At 43.5% G+C, this 18,091-nt stretch overlaps 1 protein-coding gene across 1 annotated transcript; it reads left to right on the forward strand.

The window, feature by feature from the left end:
* Positions 1 to 311: 311 nt before the first annotated feature.
* On the forward strand, positions 312 to 15,595 carry THBS1 (thrombospondin 1). Its single transcript, XM_075030413.1, has 22 exons — positions 312 to 526; positions 695 to 792; positions 1,517 to 2,094; positions 2,648 to 2,723; positions 2,971 to 3,167; positions 3,347 to 3,472; positions 5,005 to 5,098; positions 5,432 to 5,605; positions 5,988 to 6,164; positions 6,480 to 6,653; positions 6,840 to 6,967; positions 7,089 to 7,241; positions 8,332 to 8,550; positions 9,123 to 9,230; positions 9,616 to 9,775; positions 10,173 to 10,291; positions 10,560 to 10,794; positions 11,159 to 11,386; positions 11,543 to 11,814; positions 12,239 to 12,336; positions 12,421 to 12,560; positions 13,246 to 15,595. The coding sequence occupies exons 2-22, from the start codon at positions 720 to 722 to the stop codon at positions 13,251 to 13,253; spliced, it is 3,537 nt and encodes a 1,178-aa protein (XP_074886514.1). The 5' UTR covers positions 312 to 526; positions 695 to 719; the 3' UTR covers positions 13,254 to 15,595.
* The last annotated feature ends 2,496 nt before the right edge of the window (positions 15,596 to 18,091 follow it).

The raw sequence follows: 18,091 nt of genomic DNA on the forward strand, positions 1-18,091 counted from the left end.
AGAAGGCGACGGGGAGCCGGCGGCGTCGCGCCCGGCCGGCCCTGAAGGACGAGAGCCGTACGAGCTCGCGGGGCGCCCCCAAGTGGCGCGGCAGGGCGCGGCGCCTCCCGCCCGCTCCCCCGGCCGGCGGCGGGAGCAGCGGCGGCGGCGGCGGCGGCGGGCCCGTCCCCGCCCCCCGGCCCCTGTGGAAAGTTGTCTCTGGCCGCGGAGCCACCGGGCTCCCGCCTCCCGCTTCCTGCCCCGCCGCCGCTGATTGGCCCGCCGCGCGCCCAGGAATGCGAGCCACCCTTTAAAGGCGCGCGCGGCGCCCGGCGCCCGCAGTGTCCCGGCAGCGCCGATCCCGCCGCCGCCGCCTCCTTCTTCTTCTCGCCCGGGACCCGCCGCTCCGCTCGCCCCGACGAGGCGCCGCTGTTCGCCCGCCCGCCCTCCCTAGCCGGGACAGTCGAGGGCTGCCCGAGGATACTAGTCGCCGGTCCCCGGAGGTGCGGGAGGCCGGAGCCGCCCGCCCGGATCGCTCTCCCCGGAGGTAAGTGCTGAAGCGGCTCCCGCCGCGCTCGCTGTCCCCTCCGAGGGCGGCGGCAGCGGGGGGCACCTGCCCCGTCCCCGCAGCCTCCCCGCCTCTGGGGAGCCGCCGGGCGGTGGGTCCTGGGTGCGACGGCAGCGCGGTGACCTCCTTCCTTGTGCCTGCCCGCAGGCTGGCTCAGAGGCAGGACTCTGCCATGGGGCCGACGGCGGCTCTCTTCCTCCTCCTCCTCCTCACGCTCGGCGTCTCGGAGGCCAGGCGCACTGCAGGTAAGAGCTGGTCGGTGCTGGTACGCGGAGCCGTCAGGGAAGAGGTGGGAGGGGGGAACCGAAAAACCCGCCACTTCTTGGTGTCTCTGCAGGCAGCTGGAATTGTGCTCAGGAGAGCAATGAACGGAAACTTTTTGACCTGAGCATCAGCTAGTTGGGAGCAGGAAACTTTCTCTGGTGCGGGAATTTCTATAACCTGCAGAGACTCCGGGACTTGAGCATGTGGCTTGTCCACCTCTGCACTGGGCAGAGGAGAGGGGGAACGTGATGTAGGAACTGCCTGAAGAAGGAATGGGGCAGTAGCTGCCGTCATGGTGCCATAGAGAAGCTGCTATTGGGCTTGTTATCAGCCAGCCAGACTAAGCAAGCTGACTTTGCTGCATCCTAGCATAGGAATACCGCAGTCTGGGCTTCTGCTGTCTGTTCCTCCTCTGCTAGAGTCTAACGAGGTGCCGGAACAGCTGCTACCTCTGTGTGTCAGTCAGCAGGTACCTGGCATTCCTGTGCCGACTGACTCCTGTACAAGAACGCACAAGCACTGCTGAGCAGCAGCTCCGCGTGGGACTGCTGTACCATCAGAGCTACTGTCTGTGCTCTGGTGTGAGGTGCTGTACCTGGCACAGTATGTGCCACGAGCCGCTGTGTTAAGCAATCCTGGGAGATATGTACCTACTCAGCCTCATCTTGTCCCTTGCTCATGATGCTTGTTCTGATCTCTCTGCAGAGTCTAGGAGTGATGATAACAGCGTCTTCGATCTCTTTGAACTCATCGGCTTCATTCGGAAGGGAGCTGGGCGCCGGGCACCCGGGGTGCACCTGGTGAAGGGACCAGAATCCTCCAGCCCTGCTTACCGCATTGAAGATGCCAGTCGCATCCCTGCTGTCCCTGACTCCAAGTTTCAAGACTTACTAGATGCCATCCATGCTGAGAAGGGCTTCATCCTCCTGGCCACTCTCCGGCAAGCCAAGAAGAGTAGAGGCACGCTGCTGTCCGTGGAACAGAAAGATGGCTCTGGTCATGTCTTCAGTCTAGTATCAAATGGCAAGGCAGGCACCCTGGACCTGAGCCTTTCTGGTGATGGCAAGCAGCAATTAGTGTCAGTAGAGGATGCCTTGCTAGCTACAGGACACTGGAAGAATATCACCCTGTTTGTGCAGGAGGACCGGGCTCAGCTGTATGTGGGGTGTGAGAAAATGGAGAACGCTGAACTGGACATCCCCATCCAGAACATCTTCACTAGGGACCTGGCCAGCAGTGCCAGGCTCCGTATTGCCAAAGGGGGAGTCAATGACAACTTCCAGGTAAGACTTCCACTTATGTTTTTGCCTAGTATTTTCAGTTATTGGTCTTGAAGGTGCATTAGCTACTTAACCAGCCTAAATAGCTACAAAGACTTGGCTAATAGGGAGAAAGCGTTCCACCACTGACTAGTTTGTGTACACCTGATATGGACGACCTCTAAATCTACTAAACTTTAACAATGGAGTTTGAAGGGTGAAGCATTAGATTTGCGGGGATAGGACTTGCTGCAGCAATAAGAAAGCACTGAAGCTTCCAAACAGGTAGTTGTAGCTTCGTTGCTCAGCTTCTTACATGAGATTCAGAAATTTGTGGGTTTTTTCCTTCCTGCCTGAAGAGTTGCCAGGTCCTTGTGGTCAAGGATGAGAATGTTAGGAAGCAGGGCTTGTTATCATTAAGGAGAATAAAGCAACATACTTCACTTTGCCATCTGTCTGTCATGAAATTACTCGTAATGATCTTGCGTCACCTTCAGTGCCTACAGGCTCTCTCCACAGAAGCTGTACTTTCCCTTGCAGTCGCTGCAAGTAGCTGTAATTCTTCCTCTGCCCACAGGGACTGCTGCAGAATGTGCGGTTTGTGTTTGGAACCACTCTGGAAACTATTCTGAGGAACAAAGGCTGCTCCAGCTGTAAGTTTGCAATCTTCTGAATCCAATGACCTATTAAAAATAAGATTCCTCATTACGTTGGAAAGACAAGTTGAAACAGAACTCAGAAGTACGCTGACATGCAAATTCATGTTGCATAAGAAATAAGATTATATTTCTGCAGGCACCCTAATGAACCTGGTGGCAGCTGTTTAGCAGGTGTTACCCTGGAATGATAAATGCACATGGTAAAAAATGCATTTACCTTACGTGTGTTTTTGTCTCTTAGCCACTAGTGCGATCATTACTTTGGACAACCCCATCAATGGTTCCAGCCCAGCTATCCGCACTAATTATATTGGTCATAAAACAAAGGACATCCAAGCAGTCTGTGGTTTTTCCTGTGATGAGCTAACAAATATGTTTGTGGAACTGCAAGGGCTCCGGTCCATGGTTACAACACTTCAAGACAGAGTTCGCAAAGTGGTGAGTGTTGGTTAAATTCATGGTACCTTTCATTAACTGGCACTTAGTGAATGAATTATAACCTGCCCTTTGAGAGCTTGGATAAACAGTAGTAACTTTATGACTTTTGTGGAAAAGGCTGTTTTCTGTATTAACTTCTAAATACCTTCTCTCTGCTTCACTTCCCTGCCTCCCCCAAGACTGAAGAAAACGAACTCATTGCCAAAGTGGTCCAGATCACTCCTGGAGTATGCATTCATAATGGAATCTTGCACAAAAATAAAGAGGAGTGGACTATTGACAGCTGCACTGAATGTACCTGCCAGGTAAGATTCCTCACATTCATAAATCCTCTGTATATAAATTCATGAATTGAAATTAACAGCTATTTCTAAAACAACATTCTTTGTTAGAAAGTGAATCCTACACAGAACTAGGCATACTACAGTAGCCAGAGAATTATTCAGTTTATTTCATCCTACTAGATCCCGGGTATAAAGGCAGCTTTCATACAGTGTTACAACAGCAGTATTTCAGAAAATTATACAAAGTGTCACTCTGATATAGCTGTTGACACACTTCTAGTTCCTTAATTTGGGGAATGCCTGTATTCTTTATGTAAGTCCATGAGTAAACTAAAAGTCAGCATCAATAGAACAAGTTGATAGTACTGTCAGCTCTGCTCCCTGGAATGCTTTAGATCCACCTTCTGTCCTCACTGAACCTCCTGCTGGCTTAGTAGGGAAAGACATTCTAGTACTCAGTAAAGGCTCTTAACCTTACGGGTTTTTTATTTAACAAATGCTTCTAGCTGTGTCCTATTAGCTGTTACAGATTATATGGAACAGCAATCCCTTCCATAATTCAGTTTAGCTGTCTAAACCCCAGGATCACCTTGCAAGATATTTATGCTTTGTGTTCTGCTTCTGCGGAATGTTGTAAAAGTACACCAAAACATAGTTTCAGAGTTTAAAGAAACTCTTTGCTTGCTCCCTTTAACTGTAAGTATACCTTAGCAAAAGCATCTTGGAGTACCAGTCTACCAAAAAGTGGGCTAACTTGCCTGCCACAGTTTAGAAACGAAAGGCTGAGTATTTGGTGAGATGCCTTGGATTGCACATGTACAAGTTCTGTATCTGCTTCAATAGGCCTCTACATCTTTTGTCTTGTAGTCAGCAAATTATACTGACTTCTGCATTTGCCTCTTTCCTACCAACCCTCTTACTCAATGTTGGCTGTAATTGCCTTACTGTTGCCATTTGCTTGGGGAGATTAAAATAGTAATCATGAGAGCATTCTTCTGTCCAAGCCGCTACCTTCAAGAAGCGAAACTACAGGCTGCTCTTTAGCTCTCATTGAGATTGGAGGTGGGTGTCCTTACCCTGCCCACTTGGCTTAAAGATCAAAGACCTCTAAGTATAAGTTATAGATTTCATGGTTCTTGAGCAGAGTCCACTAAACTCATTTTATCTTTACCATATAATCAGCTTAAATCCATATTAACTGAAAAGAAAGTTGGCTTCTCATTCTTATTTCATTCCCTTGAAGTCTGACCTTACACTTGAGTATCACGTGATAGTCTCTTACTCTAGCCAGCATCTGGTAGCTACTCTTGATCAACCTCTGCAAAACCAAAATACTTCTGCTCTTGGCTGAAAAATAATGGGTGAGAATGGGAACGAGATGAAGTTTGACTAAAAATACCAGTGTTGCATTAGCTCTAAACACAAGGGTCTCTGCTTTAGATGTGCTATTGAGTCCTTTAAGTGCTGCAGAAAAGATCTCTTTATCACTTAACCAGACCCCAGACATTGTTTATATTCAACTTGCTTATTGCAGTTCTCTCAATTCTTTATAGAACTCTGCCACTATATGCCGGAAAGTGTCCTGTCCTCTCATGCCTTGTTCCAATGCCACTGTGCCTGATGGGGAGTGCTGCCCCCGGTGCTGGCGTAAGTACTTAATACCTTCACACTTCTATAGCAGTTGGCTTCATCTAGCTAGACACATGCTGCTCTTAAGTATACTGCAATTGGATATAACCTTGCACCACTGGAGTAAGGTTAGCATGATGCCTCTTTGAGGTTAATCACTTAAGCAATGCATGTGAGCACTGAAACATTTGAGTTCATGGCCTTTATCTTGTACAAGAAAGGAGGACGCATGTGGCTTTTGAGGACAGTTGTGTCCTTTTTTTGTGGAGAGATGGGTGGAAGAAAAGACTATGGAAAAACACATACCTGGAGTCTTATTCAGAGCTGTAACAGAGCTGTATCCCTCTGCAGCTAGCGACTATGCAGATGATGGATGGTCTCCTTGGTCTGAATGGACTTCATGTTCTGTGACCTGTGGGAATGGGATTCAGCAGAGGGGGCGATCCTGTGACAGTCTCAATAACCGCTGTGAAGGGTCTTCTGTACAGACTCGGACTTGCCACCTTCAGGAGTGTGATAAGAGATGTAAGTACTTAATCTGCTCACACTGGTAATAAAAGACAGGCTGCTTTTATTGGCTTAATGTTAACAGCAAAGATTACCATGTAGCATTGTCACTGGGATGGAGCATTGGCTTCTAGCTTTAAGGACTTAAATTAATTGGGTAAAGGGAGCACGTAGTTAATGCAGCAAATAAGCATGTTTGGGCACTGCTCCCAGGACAAAATTTGAGGCCAGGTTAGTTATGCAATTTCTCTAGTGACAAAACAACTTGATCTGGGACGGTGCTGAGGCTATCCAATATGTATGGAGTCTTTGGTACAGTTCTGGTACTGGCTATGTCCTAGGTGTTGTGCAGCTGAAGTCTGTTCTTCAGAAACTATTAACAGACATCTCCCTCTTGTAGTTAAACAGGATGGTGGCTGGAGTCACTGGTCACCATGGTCATCATGTTCTGTCACTTGTGGCACGGGCATCATCACAAGAATTCGTCTCTGCAACTCTCCAGTACCACAGCTGAATGGCAAACCTTGTGAGGGTGAGGCAAGAGAAAACAAATCCTGCCAGAAAGATCCTTGCCCAAGTAAGTGTTTCCAGATAGTAACTACTGTTCAGTAGCTTAAAAATGAACTTCCTGTGTAGATTGCTATATAATCTAGTTCTAGTAATCTCTCTTTAAGTTTAGAGGTGGGCTAGGTAAAACCTCACAGGTTAGTTTCAGATGAAACCAAGCTGTTTAGATGAAAGTAAACTGTTTTCTATGGCTCTTCCATGGAGTCCATTAATTCTGGCACTGGTGGCTGAAGTGCTGTCACTATAAAAGTAATTGTCCTTAGTCAGGTAGAAACTAGGTGTACCACTGAATTTAAAGCTATACATGTCTTCTATCTCCCTTTAGTTAATGGCAACTGGGGACCATGGTCTCCATGGGATGCTTGCACAGTGACATGTGGAGGAGGACTTCAAAAACGTAGTCGTCTCTGCAATAATCCTGAGCCTCAGTATGGTGGGAAGACTTGCGTAGGTGAAGCTAGAGGGACTCAGGTCTGCAACAAACAGGACTGTCCAATTGGTGAGTATCTGTTTTCCCATAAACAACTGAAGGTTGTGGACAATACTGAAAATACTGATTAAAAAATTTGACGTAAGTCTGTAAAACACAAGTGCTAGAGTTTTAAACCAGCGTATCAGCCAAATACAGTATTGCAGCAGCATGGTAAGTGTCCCTCATCTTAACACTTTCTCATTTGTTTCTCAGATGGGTGTCTGTCTAATCCCTGCTTTGCGGGGACTACATGTACCAGCTCCCCTGATGGTTCCTGGAAGTGTGGTGCCTGTCCTGCTGGCTACCATGGTGATGGTGTCCACTGCCAAGACATTGATGAGGTAAGAAGACTAGAGTTTGCTCCTCAAAAAAGGGAGTGAAAGAAAATGGGAAGGAAGAATAAAATCCTGGTGTTTTATAATGCTAATTATTGTTCTTCTCTATCTCAAACTTGTCTTTCAGTGCAAAGAGGTTCCTGATGCTTGCTTTGTCTTCAATGGAGTGCACAGGTGTGAGAATACTGAACCTGGGTACAACTGTCTGCCTTGTCCACCACGTTTCACTGGGACACAGCCATTTGGTCGCAGTGTTGAGGATGCCATGGCTAACAAACAGGTATTGTCAACCTGAGAACTGTTCTGTGTTATGAAATCTCACAAAGTTTGTAAACAACAGAAAGCAGCTATGCATTTCAGGGAAGAAGGACTTGGTACATTTAATAAAATGCCATCCTCTGTGAACAGAGAGAAGGATTAAGCAGTTTCTACTGAAGTTCAAAATGACTTTCAAAAATTGGTGTCCTCAGCCATGGAGGGTTCAGATGTTATACATAATTTTAGAGTAATTTAATGAGTATTCACTCATGCCAATGGCATCCTGGCCTGTATCAGAAATAGTGTGGCCAGCAGGAGCAGGGAGGTGATTGTTCCCCTGTACTCAGCACTGGTGAGGCCGCACCTGGAGTACTGTGTTCAGTTTTGGGCCCCTCACTACAGGAAAGACATTGAGGTGCTGGAGCGTGTTCAGAGAAGGGCAACCAAGTTGGTGAGGGGCCTGGAGCACCAGTCTTATGAGGAGCGGCTGAGGGAGCTGGGGCTGTTTAGTATGGTGAAAAGGAGGCTGAGGGGAGACATTATCACTCTACAACTACCTGAAGGGGGGTTGTAGTGAGGTAGGTGCTGGTCTCTTCTGTCAGGTGGCTGGAGATAGGACAAGAGGAAATGGCCTCAAGTTGTGGCAAGGGAGATTTAGGTTGGATATTAGGAAAAAATTCTTTACTGGGAGGGTTGTCAGACATTGGAACAGGCTGCCCAGGAAAGTGGTTGAGTCACCATCCCTGGAGGTATTCAAAAAGCGCATAGACAAGGTACTCCAGAACATGGTTTAGTGGGCATGGATGATGGTTGGACTCTATGCTCTTGAAGGTCTTTTCCAACCTAAATGATTCTATGAATACACGCCTTGGAGATATTTTAGTGCTTGGTTCTATTTGGAAATAAATAAAGTTTGAACAAAAAAAAAAAGATTAGTGCTAAAACTGCTACTGGAGTTGAGTGGAAGAAAGTAATGTATAAAGCTTTTTTTTTCTGATTGAAGGATAGCTGATCATAACAAGCATGCATTCTCCATGTTTTATTTGAATCTCTGGGGAAAAATGAGGGATAAAAAGATGTTTCCAGTGGATTTAATTTGTGTTGTCTTCTAGGTCTGCAAGCCACGTAATCCATGCACAGATGGAACACATGACTGCAACAAGAATGCCAAATGCAATTACCTTGGCCACTTCAGTGACCCCATGTATCGCTGTGAATGTAAACCAGGCTATGCTGGCAATGGCATAATCTGTGGAGAAGATACTGACTTGGATGGATGGCCAAATGAGAACCTTGTTTGTGTTGCCAATGCCACTTACCACTGTAAAAAGGTAAGTTTATCCTGTTTTCCCATCTACTGTTATAACAGCCTGCCTGTCTGAAGAAATACACAGAATATGTTAGGTGTGAGGTATAAAGTAAGTCTCTAGTTAGAGCTATTAAACTATCCTCTCTGCAAATAAAACTGGTAAAATACCCCTCTATGTAAGGATACCATTGTCAAGGTATTGCTAGGAGGCTCTTGTTGGTTTAGATATTCCTGCAATATGGGGAAAAAATGAAGCCTGACACAATTATAAAAGTTTGTTATAAATGTTCTAGGAAGACTCTAGTTTAGGCTATACCTATATCAGCTTTGCTCTGACAGGTATCTGTCCCCAGGGGAAGAAAAAGAGGGCAAGATTCTCAAAAGCAGCTAAATCCTTGTTTTAAAAATTATTTGAACTATGGCTTTCTAAGACTTATCCTCACAGTAGCAACTAGCTAAAAGAGAATTACAGTTAAGATAACACCTAACTGACTGAGGTATTATGATTTTGCCTAATGATTACATTTTATGTGCTAAAATCACTATTGTAGTCATGCTAGGAGTAAACGCATCTGTGTACTTTCTCCTTTCTAGGATAACTGCCCTAATCTGCCCAACTCGGGGCAGGAAGACTATGATAAGGATGGGATTGGTGATGCCTGTGACAATGATGATGATGATGATAGTATTCCTGATGACCGGGTAAGACAACACAAAAGAACAGCCTTTGAGAATGTAGCTTTCCCATTCCCCTTCCTAAGGCTGGGGTCTAGCTTCTGACCTGAATCTTCAGAGGACCATAGGACATTGCTGGCACTGACAGCTATCTTAGAAACCTTTAGAGATGCATAACTATGGAAACAAACTTTCTGCAGCTGGCTGAGCTTTGGAAGTGAATCTTCGTTTTTACTCAGCCATTCCTACACTCATGCAAGTGACAGGGTGTTTTGAGATAGAAGCATTGCAGTTTTAACTGTTTCCCTGCCTTTCATTTGTCCTTTTGTATAGCAGTACAAATATAAGCAGAATCTGGTTAAAGCTTTAATTTGACTCTTTTTAAAGCTTGACTTCTTTCTTGCTCTTGCAGGACAACTGTCCATTCATCTACAACCCACAGCAGTATGACTATGACAGGGATGATGTTGGTGACCGCTGTGATAACTGCCCTTACAATCACAACCCTGATCAAACCGACACTGACAACAATGGAGAAGGAGATGCATGTGCAGTGGATATTGATGGAGATGGTAAGTGGCCTCTAATCACTCCTTTTGATCAATCTGTGATTAGAAAATCATCTAAGGTACCAAATGTACCACTGATTTCCTACCAAAATTTATCCCTGAACACACAAAAGTTCTTCTCTGGTGGTTTCAGGACATAAAGACTACTGAAGTAAGTCATGGCTAATGGAAATTTGCTTTGAAATATACATATTTTGGCACAGTTAGATTCTAACTCTACTCTTGCAGGCAGTAGGAACAGAAGTGTGTGGCAGAGCTAGTGATGAGTCAAGTTTCAAAGCTTTCAAATGCTGCTCAAAATGCTTTCAAAACTATATCAAGAAGTGTGCAGTGGCTTTATAGTTCTCTGCAGCATTTAGATGTCTGACTTAACATGAATGCACTCTCCTTAATTTTGCAGGGGTCCTTAATGAAATGGACAACTGCCAATATGTCTACAATGTAGACCAGAGGGATACAGACTTGGATGGTGTTGGAGATCAGTGCGATAACTGTCCACTGGAACACAATCCTGACCAGGTAGGGGATTTGCACTATTTATACAGAAGGCTGCTATTCTAAACAAATAGTGTTGTGTACTGTAGAAATTATTTGAACAAGTTACAGCTTAAATTTGACTTGTCACAAATCATTCTTATTAATCTGTCAAATGGTGCCTTTATCAAATAACATGCCCTCACAGTTCAAACAGCTGCTAGGTATTTTCTGAAAAGTAACTCTAGTGATAATCTGTGAGACTACTGCATGTACTTGTCCCCTAAACATTTCTTTTTTTTTTTTCCCTTAGGAAGACACTGATTCTGACCGCATAGGTGATCAGTGTGACAACAACCAGGACATAGATGAAGATGGCCATCAAAATAATCTTGATAACTGCCCCTATGTGCCCAATGCCAATCAAGCTGACCATGACAAGGATGGAAAAGGTGATGCCTGTGACCATGATGATGACAACGATGGTATCCCTGATGACAAAGATAACTGCAGATTGGTTGCCAACCCTGACCAAGCTGATTCTGATGGTAAGATGGCCAATACCATAGTAACACTTTAAGAGTATCTTCCAATAGATTGACGCTATATTTTTTCACACTATTTAAGGTTGGACAAAGCTTCCAAGTAACAAAAAGACAGAATGTTTGTACTGCTGTTATAGTGCTCCTCAGGAGTAAGAAGCAATGTAAAAATGACCATGTATCCAAATTAGGAATAAGTTGCTATCAAACTGGAGGGAAAGGGCATTTAAACAGTAGCTGTTGTGGCTTCTATAGTGTGTTAGCCACCTGGGCAGTTAGAGATCTGCAATTAAGATTTCAACTCCAAGTTGCAAGACTTGGAAGCAAACAACAATGGTCACATAATGGTGAAATGACTTGTGACCTGCAGGTGATGGACGTGGAGATGCTTGCAAAGATGACTTTGACCAAGACAGCGTGCCAGACATTGACGATATCTGCCCTGAAAATGTGGACATTAGTGAGACTGATTTCCGAAGATTTCAGATGATTCCCCTGGATCCCAAAGGAACATCCCAAAATGATCCAAACTGGGTTGTTCGTCACCAGGGTAAAGAACTGGTTCAGACAGTCAACTGTGACCCTGGCCTTGCAGTTGGTAAGGGGAAAATTTTAACTCTTAGCAGGCATTACACTGTTGTTGTTTGTTTGTTTTGGGGGGGGTGGGGGGGGAGAACTTGAGAAACTATTAAGGAGTTGTTTAAGAACTGCAGAAGAGCAGTGCCTAAAACTTTCTTCTTTAATGCCCCCATAGGTTTTGATGAATTCAATGCTGTGGACTTCAGTGGCACCTTCTTCATCAATACAGAAAGGGATGATGATTATGCAGGCTTTGTATTTGGCTACCAATCTAGCAGTCGTTTCTATGTTGTCATGTGGAAGCAGATCACCCAGTCTTACTGGGACTCCACACCAACCAAAGCTCAAGGCTACTCAGGTCTCTCCATCAAAGTTGTGAATTCCACCACTGGTCCGGGAGAACACCTTCGTAATGCTCTGTGGCACACAGGAAACACTCCTGGCCAGGTAAGAGTGGCACTTTAATAACCTACTCTTCTACACTGTAAGGCAGGCTGTTCTTCCAAGTTAGATGCAAGGGGTCTGTATGTGCTGATCAGAATGGCATAGCATTCTTGACAAAGACCAATCAATAATCTTGTAATTATCCCCAATCATGCAAAACATTGTAAAAAAATTAACAGGACTGTATGCTGCAGATGGACTTTCCAGCAGCAGTGAATCAATTGTTTCTGGAATTGTGGAGTAGTTTCCTATTAACATATTTAAAAGTAAATTTAAATGTAGTTGATTTCAAAGGAACCCATTACAGAGCCTAATGACTGACTTTAAGCCTTTACTAGTCATAATGATGATCATCAAGGCACCTTCATGTCAAAATAATGGCTATGTTCTCAGGCCTTTGGTTAATAAAATAAATACTCTTTTGTAGGTGAGAACTCTGTGGCATGACCCTCGTCACATAGGCTGGAAAGATTTCACTGCATACAGATGGCGCCTCAGCCATAGACCAAAGACTGGTTACATCAGGTAAGCATCATCCTCTTCTCTTAAGTAATTATCACAAGGAAGGCAGATGACTGTAAAGATGGCTGACCTATTGCCTCTTTGTAGGGTTGTAATGTACGAAGGGAAGAAAATCATGGCAGACTCAGGACCGATCTATGACAAAACCTATGCTGGTGGTCGGCTAGGATTATTTGTCTTCTCTCAAGAAATGGTGTTCTTCTCGGATCTTAAATATGAATGCAGAGGTAAGGAAGACATTGTATTTAAGAGATCCTATATAAATGAGTTGGTTCAAGAAAGCTGCTCCCAAGAAAAACAGAATGGGTCAAGAAATAAGAGCTACAAGGGAAAGATCACCCATGGATCTTTCATGACTTGATCTAAAGTGAGTTCTGCAGGCAGAAACAGGGCATCTTCTGGATGAACTCCTTACAGTTAAAAGTTTAAATGTAAAAAATCTAAGTATATTTCTATCCTGTTATTTCAAAGTATCAGAAATCCATGTTAAGTTCCAGATACGAAATATATCTTGAATCTCCTTTTAAAATGCTGACTAGAATGAATCAATACAGCTGACAAAGTCCAAGGTGAAAATGCAAAATATTGATTTTTAGCAAGCAAGAGTAGTGTCTGACATGTAAAAACCTGATTTGCTTAAAAGCAAGCAAAGTAGGTTGTCCATATATTGCACTCTTGCAGTTCAGTGGAGATAAGTGAATATGACTAGTTCCAGGTGCTCTAGTCATCTTAAATTGTGACTTCATTATGTAATGGTTACATAGACTAGATTCTGAAGTCTAACTCAAGAAAGCACATAAGCACTTTCAGTTTTCTCTAACAATATGTTCTTTACAAATGTCTCTAAGGATTAATGTCTTAGATGTAATCAAGCATAATACACAAATATTTAAATATCTTTTTTTTTCACAGATCCGTAATCACAAGGTTATTGGATCCAGAGACTATTTAAAAATGCTGGTATTGCACCTTCTGAAACGTTTAGCCTTACGAATCCTGGGACCATTATATTATTCCTTCCTTTCTTCTTTCTGCATAAATGTGGACTCAAAACACATGATCTGCCTCAAGAGAATGCTTTTGAGAGAATGAAAGTGAGAATATACTTGGTATCTGACCTCTGCTGAAGTGGAAGGAAACAAATGTGTCTTGCAAATGAGAATTGTCTTCACTGAACAAGCACACTTCTTTCAGTAGGAAAGACATTTGTTTGCTGTTTATCACAGTGCAGTGTCACTGCCTCTAACTGGAGGTCCCATGGAGTAGCATTTTGTAAAAAGAACATCTTTGGATGTGCTGTGGACTACTTAAACTGAAGACCTTTCATTGTGTGGGGAGAAAGGGTTTTTGGGTGGGAGGGTGAACTCCAAATCTTTTCTTTATAGGGGAGAGGAATTTTTTTAATGAGGGCTGTGCTACCTTGGTTTACATCCACTTAGCTTGGAGAAATGATCATCATTTTATGTCATATCTTTCAGAGGAAAACACAGCCTTTTTACTCTATTTGTGGTGAGCTAGATCAGCTGCTCTATTACACAGGACAAAACAGATATTCTAAAGCTGATTTCCATGGTGGGAGGGGGAAAGCAGATAAAAACTGGCACACTGGATCACACCAGCTTTGGGAGAACTGGGTTTTACAATTAGATTCTGTTTTTTCCTGATTAGATGCAGATCTTTCTTACCTTTAAATGTTTCCTTTCAGATATGGTGCCAGAAAGCACCGCCATCTCAGCTAGCACTGTGCTGTCCTTCAGGAAACCAGCATGTGCTTTACCTTTTATGGTTAAAAAGGCACAAAAATAATAGTAATGAAAACATTCCTTTTCTACATGCCAGAGATGCTTTAAACCCCTCACTTCTTTGGAGGGAAGGGGAAGGGGCCTGTAGATATAAATACTGAAATTGCAAAATATTTATTTTTACCTATCCTTGATGTTATAATGACTGAGAAATTATTGATTAAAACAACAAGAAATGCGTCAAGACTATCCACCTAATTGTTACAAGTCTTCATGACTGTAAGATTGTAAATACAGATTATTTATTAACTCTTCTATATTGAAACTAGAGGGGTTTTAGTTGAGGAAAAAAAAAATCTTGTCTGGAACAGATAGTGGTGATGTATTTGTTACAAAGAGCAATTTTCCCATAATGGCTTTGAGGCACAGGGAAAAGTGGCAGGGTGAGGAATGGGATGTTTGTTTTTCTCAGTCTGAGCTCAATGTTGGATTTTCCTTTCTTTGTGCAAGGCAGTTGGTAGCCTGGCAGGCAACTGTTGTGCTAAAACTCAAGTCTCTTTAGCTGGTAGCAGTTCCTGTGCTAGAGCTGAGGGAATGTCATTTACCATCTTAGTGGTTATTTAGTGCTGGGAAATGTCTGCAGTGCTTTAGCACTGGTCAGTGGGCCTGACACAAAACTAGAGTACTTGCCCTGCGGAGATGGCAGAGAGGCACAATGACCGCAATCAGTAACCATTCCAACTGGCTATTAGTGCTGCTGCACACTAATTGCTGTAACTAGTGATGTGCAGCTACAACAGAAGGAATTCTCCACGGACTAGACAGAATTTCAGGATGCTCCTTGCAGAAGAGGGAGAGGGCTTGGTGTACATTAAAAGACTGTTTTCCCCAACAGAAGGAGCAGCATCCTTATACCTATCATCTTTCCTTGTCTTTTCAAAAAAGAAGAAATGAACACAGTGAAAGTTTTACGTACAAATATTACCTCATTGTTGTGTGACTGAGAAAAAACCTTTGGATTAAGCAGAGTTCAAATGTCTAACAAACTTTAAAGCTACTGTAGTACTAAAAAGTTGATGCTGTACATAGTCAAAATTTCTCTGCAGAAAATGTATTCCCAGTAAGGAAATGGCATTGGAAAAAAAAATGTCAAATACAATTTCTAATGTTGTGTTATATTTTTTCCTGTCATCTTGTATACCATTGCTTGTATTTTTATAAATTATTTTTCTCATTGCCATTGTAATAGTTAATCACATAATTGTGTAGATACGCTATTTAAATAATTTATCATGAAATGCTACCTGTAGAGTTAGTATTTCTATTTTTATAAAATGTTTGCACACTGAACTGAAGATTTTTTTGCTTCCCTCCTCCCAATGTTTTTGCTAGCATAATTTTCTAAGAACATGCTTTTTTGTAAACATTTTTAACCATTTTCCATTTTAAAGTTGTCTAAGTTGTACAATAAAGCTTGTTACATACAAAGAACAATAAACCAACAAAGACATTTATATTTACACCTTTGTGCTCTAGTTTTATTCATGTTTTGTAATACTTCTGTGGATGACAGATATGTTACGTCAAATTAGGCTTCAAAGCAAGACAGCTCTACACTTTTTACATTAAAACTATGCTGAGGGGATGCACCTGAGCTTTCACCCCAGGTGTAACGGCTCATCTACCTGAAGGCACTTCAGCAGTTAGGTAGCATGGACAGCTGGCAAATTTGATTCTGAAGGCTTCACTGAAGACTTCTGTAAGTATAGGCACAGCCATGCTGCCCTTGATGCAGCCAGAAGGCAAAACACTCTTTGAGGGATTTCAATCATCCCCAGCCAGGCCTACCCCCTATTTCTTTCTTTCATGTGAAAAGAAGAGCATGATGGCTATCTGCAGGGGCAGATGAATATCTGTTAATATCTCTTCTAGACTGAGACTGCTACTGTGATCAAAAAGCTGATGTGTGTTGTAGTTTAACCCCAGCTGGCAACTAAGCCCCACACAGCTGCTCACTTACTCCCCCTCGAGATAGGGGAGAGAATGAGAAAAGTGAGAAAACTGGTGGGTTGAGATAAAGACAGTTTAATAGGTAAAGCAAGAGCTATGCATGCAAGCAAAGCAAAACATGGAATTCTTTCACCACTTCCCAGCAGCAGGTAGGTGTTCAGCCATCTCCAGGAAAGCAGGGCTCCATCACACATAATGGTTACTTGGGAAGACAAACGGCATCCTTCTGAATGTCCCCCCCTTCCTTCTTCTTCCCCCAGCTTTATATGCTGTGAATGACATCATATGGTCTGGAATACCCCTTGGGTCAGTCGGGGTCAGCTGTCCCAGCCATGTCCCCTCGCAACTCCTTGTGCCCCCCCAGCCTGCTCGCTGGTGGGGTGGGGTGAGGAGCAGAAAAGGCCTTGGGTCTGGGTAAGCACTGCTCAGCAGCAATGAAAACATCCCTGTGTTATCAGCACTGGTTCCAGCACAAATCCAAAACATAGCCCCATACCAGCTACTATGAAGAAAATTAACTCTATCTCAGCCAAAACCAGCACAACATGGCACTGTATCAACTGCTGGAACATGTTGCTAAAAATAAGAGCAGTTAAGACTAGTTGCTCGGTCTTTACTTTCAGCAGCAGTTTGTCTCATGAGCCCTTTAGCAAAGCCAGGTGCTATATTAGGAGTGCTAGATATCCACAAGAAGTATATTTAGGGGGTCCTGCAGGTATACAAAATTAATCTTTACATCCCCTTTTCCTGAGGATGCAGAGTCCTGTTCTATGAAGTTCTTTTTCCTATTTTTCTGTCACTAAACTTTTGAGGACAGTCCTCTATATTTATCGCACTGAGAACAAGGAGAAAAAAGACAAAGAACTCCTGACCTGTTGCTTCCAAAATATGAGTGGCTGCTGAATTTCTTGTCTGCTTCAATTCTCTGGAGAGAGATGTGGTAGTCTCTTGTGGGAGTGCACTGTCAGTGTAACCTGTCTGATCTTATCCAGGCCTGCTGTACCAAACATCCTGTGGTTCTGGTCTCGAACTCTCTTCTTGCCTCCCAGGAGCACCAAGAACAGCGAGAACTACAAAAAACACAGAAAGTTCCCACCTGGAGAAATCTCTTTATTGTACCTGCAGGAAGAATGAGATACTCCGGATTTAGAAAGCCAATCAGTTATATGAACCGATATATCTATATATGGATATATGTACATCTTATCAGAAGTTTAAAAAAGAACTGCTGCTGATGTGGGGGAAGACAGCCTTAGCAGCCCATTCCAATGACCTTGTCTGAGCCCAGGCCAAACTTTCACACTAATTTCTTGCATGCATTTGTGTAGTTTATATCAGTGTATTATCTGAATCGGGGATGATACATGCCTTAGAATAATAATGGCAAGCCATATGCCTTGTGTTAAACCATAGGTTAAGTCCACCCACTTGTTGCTTGGGGAGCGTGAATATGGTAGGACAGAAGAAAAGGCTATACCTGAGGTAAGTTAGGCCTATGCTTGCCCAAAGAAACAACTGTCAAAGAAAAACTAAACAGGAAGAGCACGGAAAATGGCCACACTTCACAGGGCAAAAACTCCATAGGCGAAGCCTGTGGGAAATACGCTGTTCCCAGCTCCCTGGAGACTCATCAGTTGGCATACCAACCACGTAAGCATACCAACTAATGCATGCCACTTCTAGTGTTATTGGATACTCGGCCAACCTTTTTGCATAAATAATCTTTGAGTTTCATGCTATTGCAGAGAGTCCAATGCTCTCTTACCATAGCACAGTCTTCTCACAGCCCATGCAAATACAGTACCTTAAATTTTCAACTGGTCATCTGCATCAAACCTATGTTCAAGAGGTGTAGTAGTTTAACCTGAAGATATTGATAACCTATGGAGATAAAGACTGAGATAACCATAGCAAGATCTGCATCTTAATGACAACAGTGCACTTTTTACTGATACTGCCATGATTCTGTAGTGAAGTCCACAGTATGGCAATTGGCTGATTTTCAA

The sequence above is a fragment of the Buteo buteo genome, chromosome 6 (genome assembly GCF_964188355.1).
Source record: "Buteo buteo chromosome 6, bButBut1.hap1.1, whole genome shotgun sequence".
Taxonomy (NCBI): domain Eukaryota; kingdom Metazoa; phylum Chordata; class Aves; order Accipitriformes; family Accipitridae; genus Buteo; species Buteo buteo.

Coding starts and splice junctions, on each gene's coding strand:
- THBS1 (XM_075030413.1), top strand. CDS start 720: ATGGGGCCGACGGCGGCTCTCTTCCTCCTCCTCCTCCTCACGCTCGGC. Junction 6,968..7,088: donor ACTGCCAAGACATTGATGAG/GTAAGAAGACTA, acceptor CTTGTCTTTCAG/TGCAAAGAGGTTCCTGATGC. Junction 9,776..10,172: donor AGTGGATATTGATGGAGATG/GTAAGTGGCCTC, acceptor TTAATTTTGCAG/GGGTCCTTAATGAAATGGAC.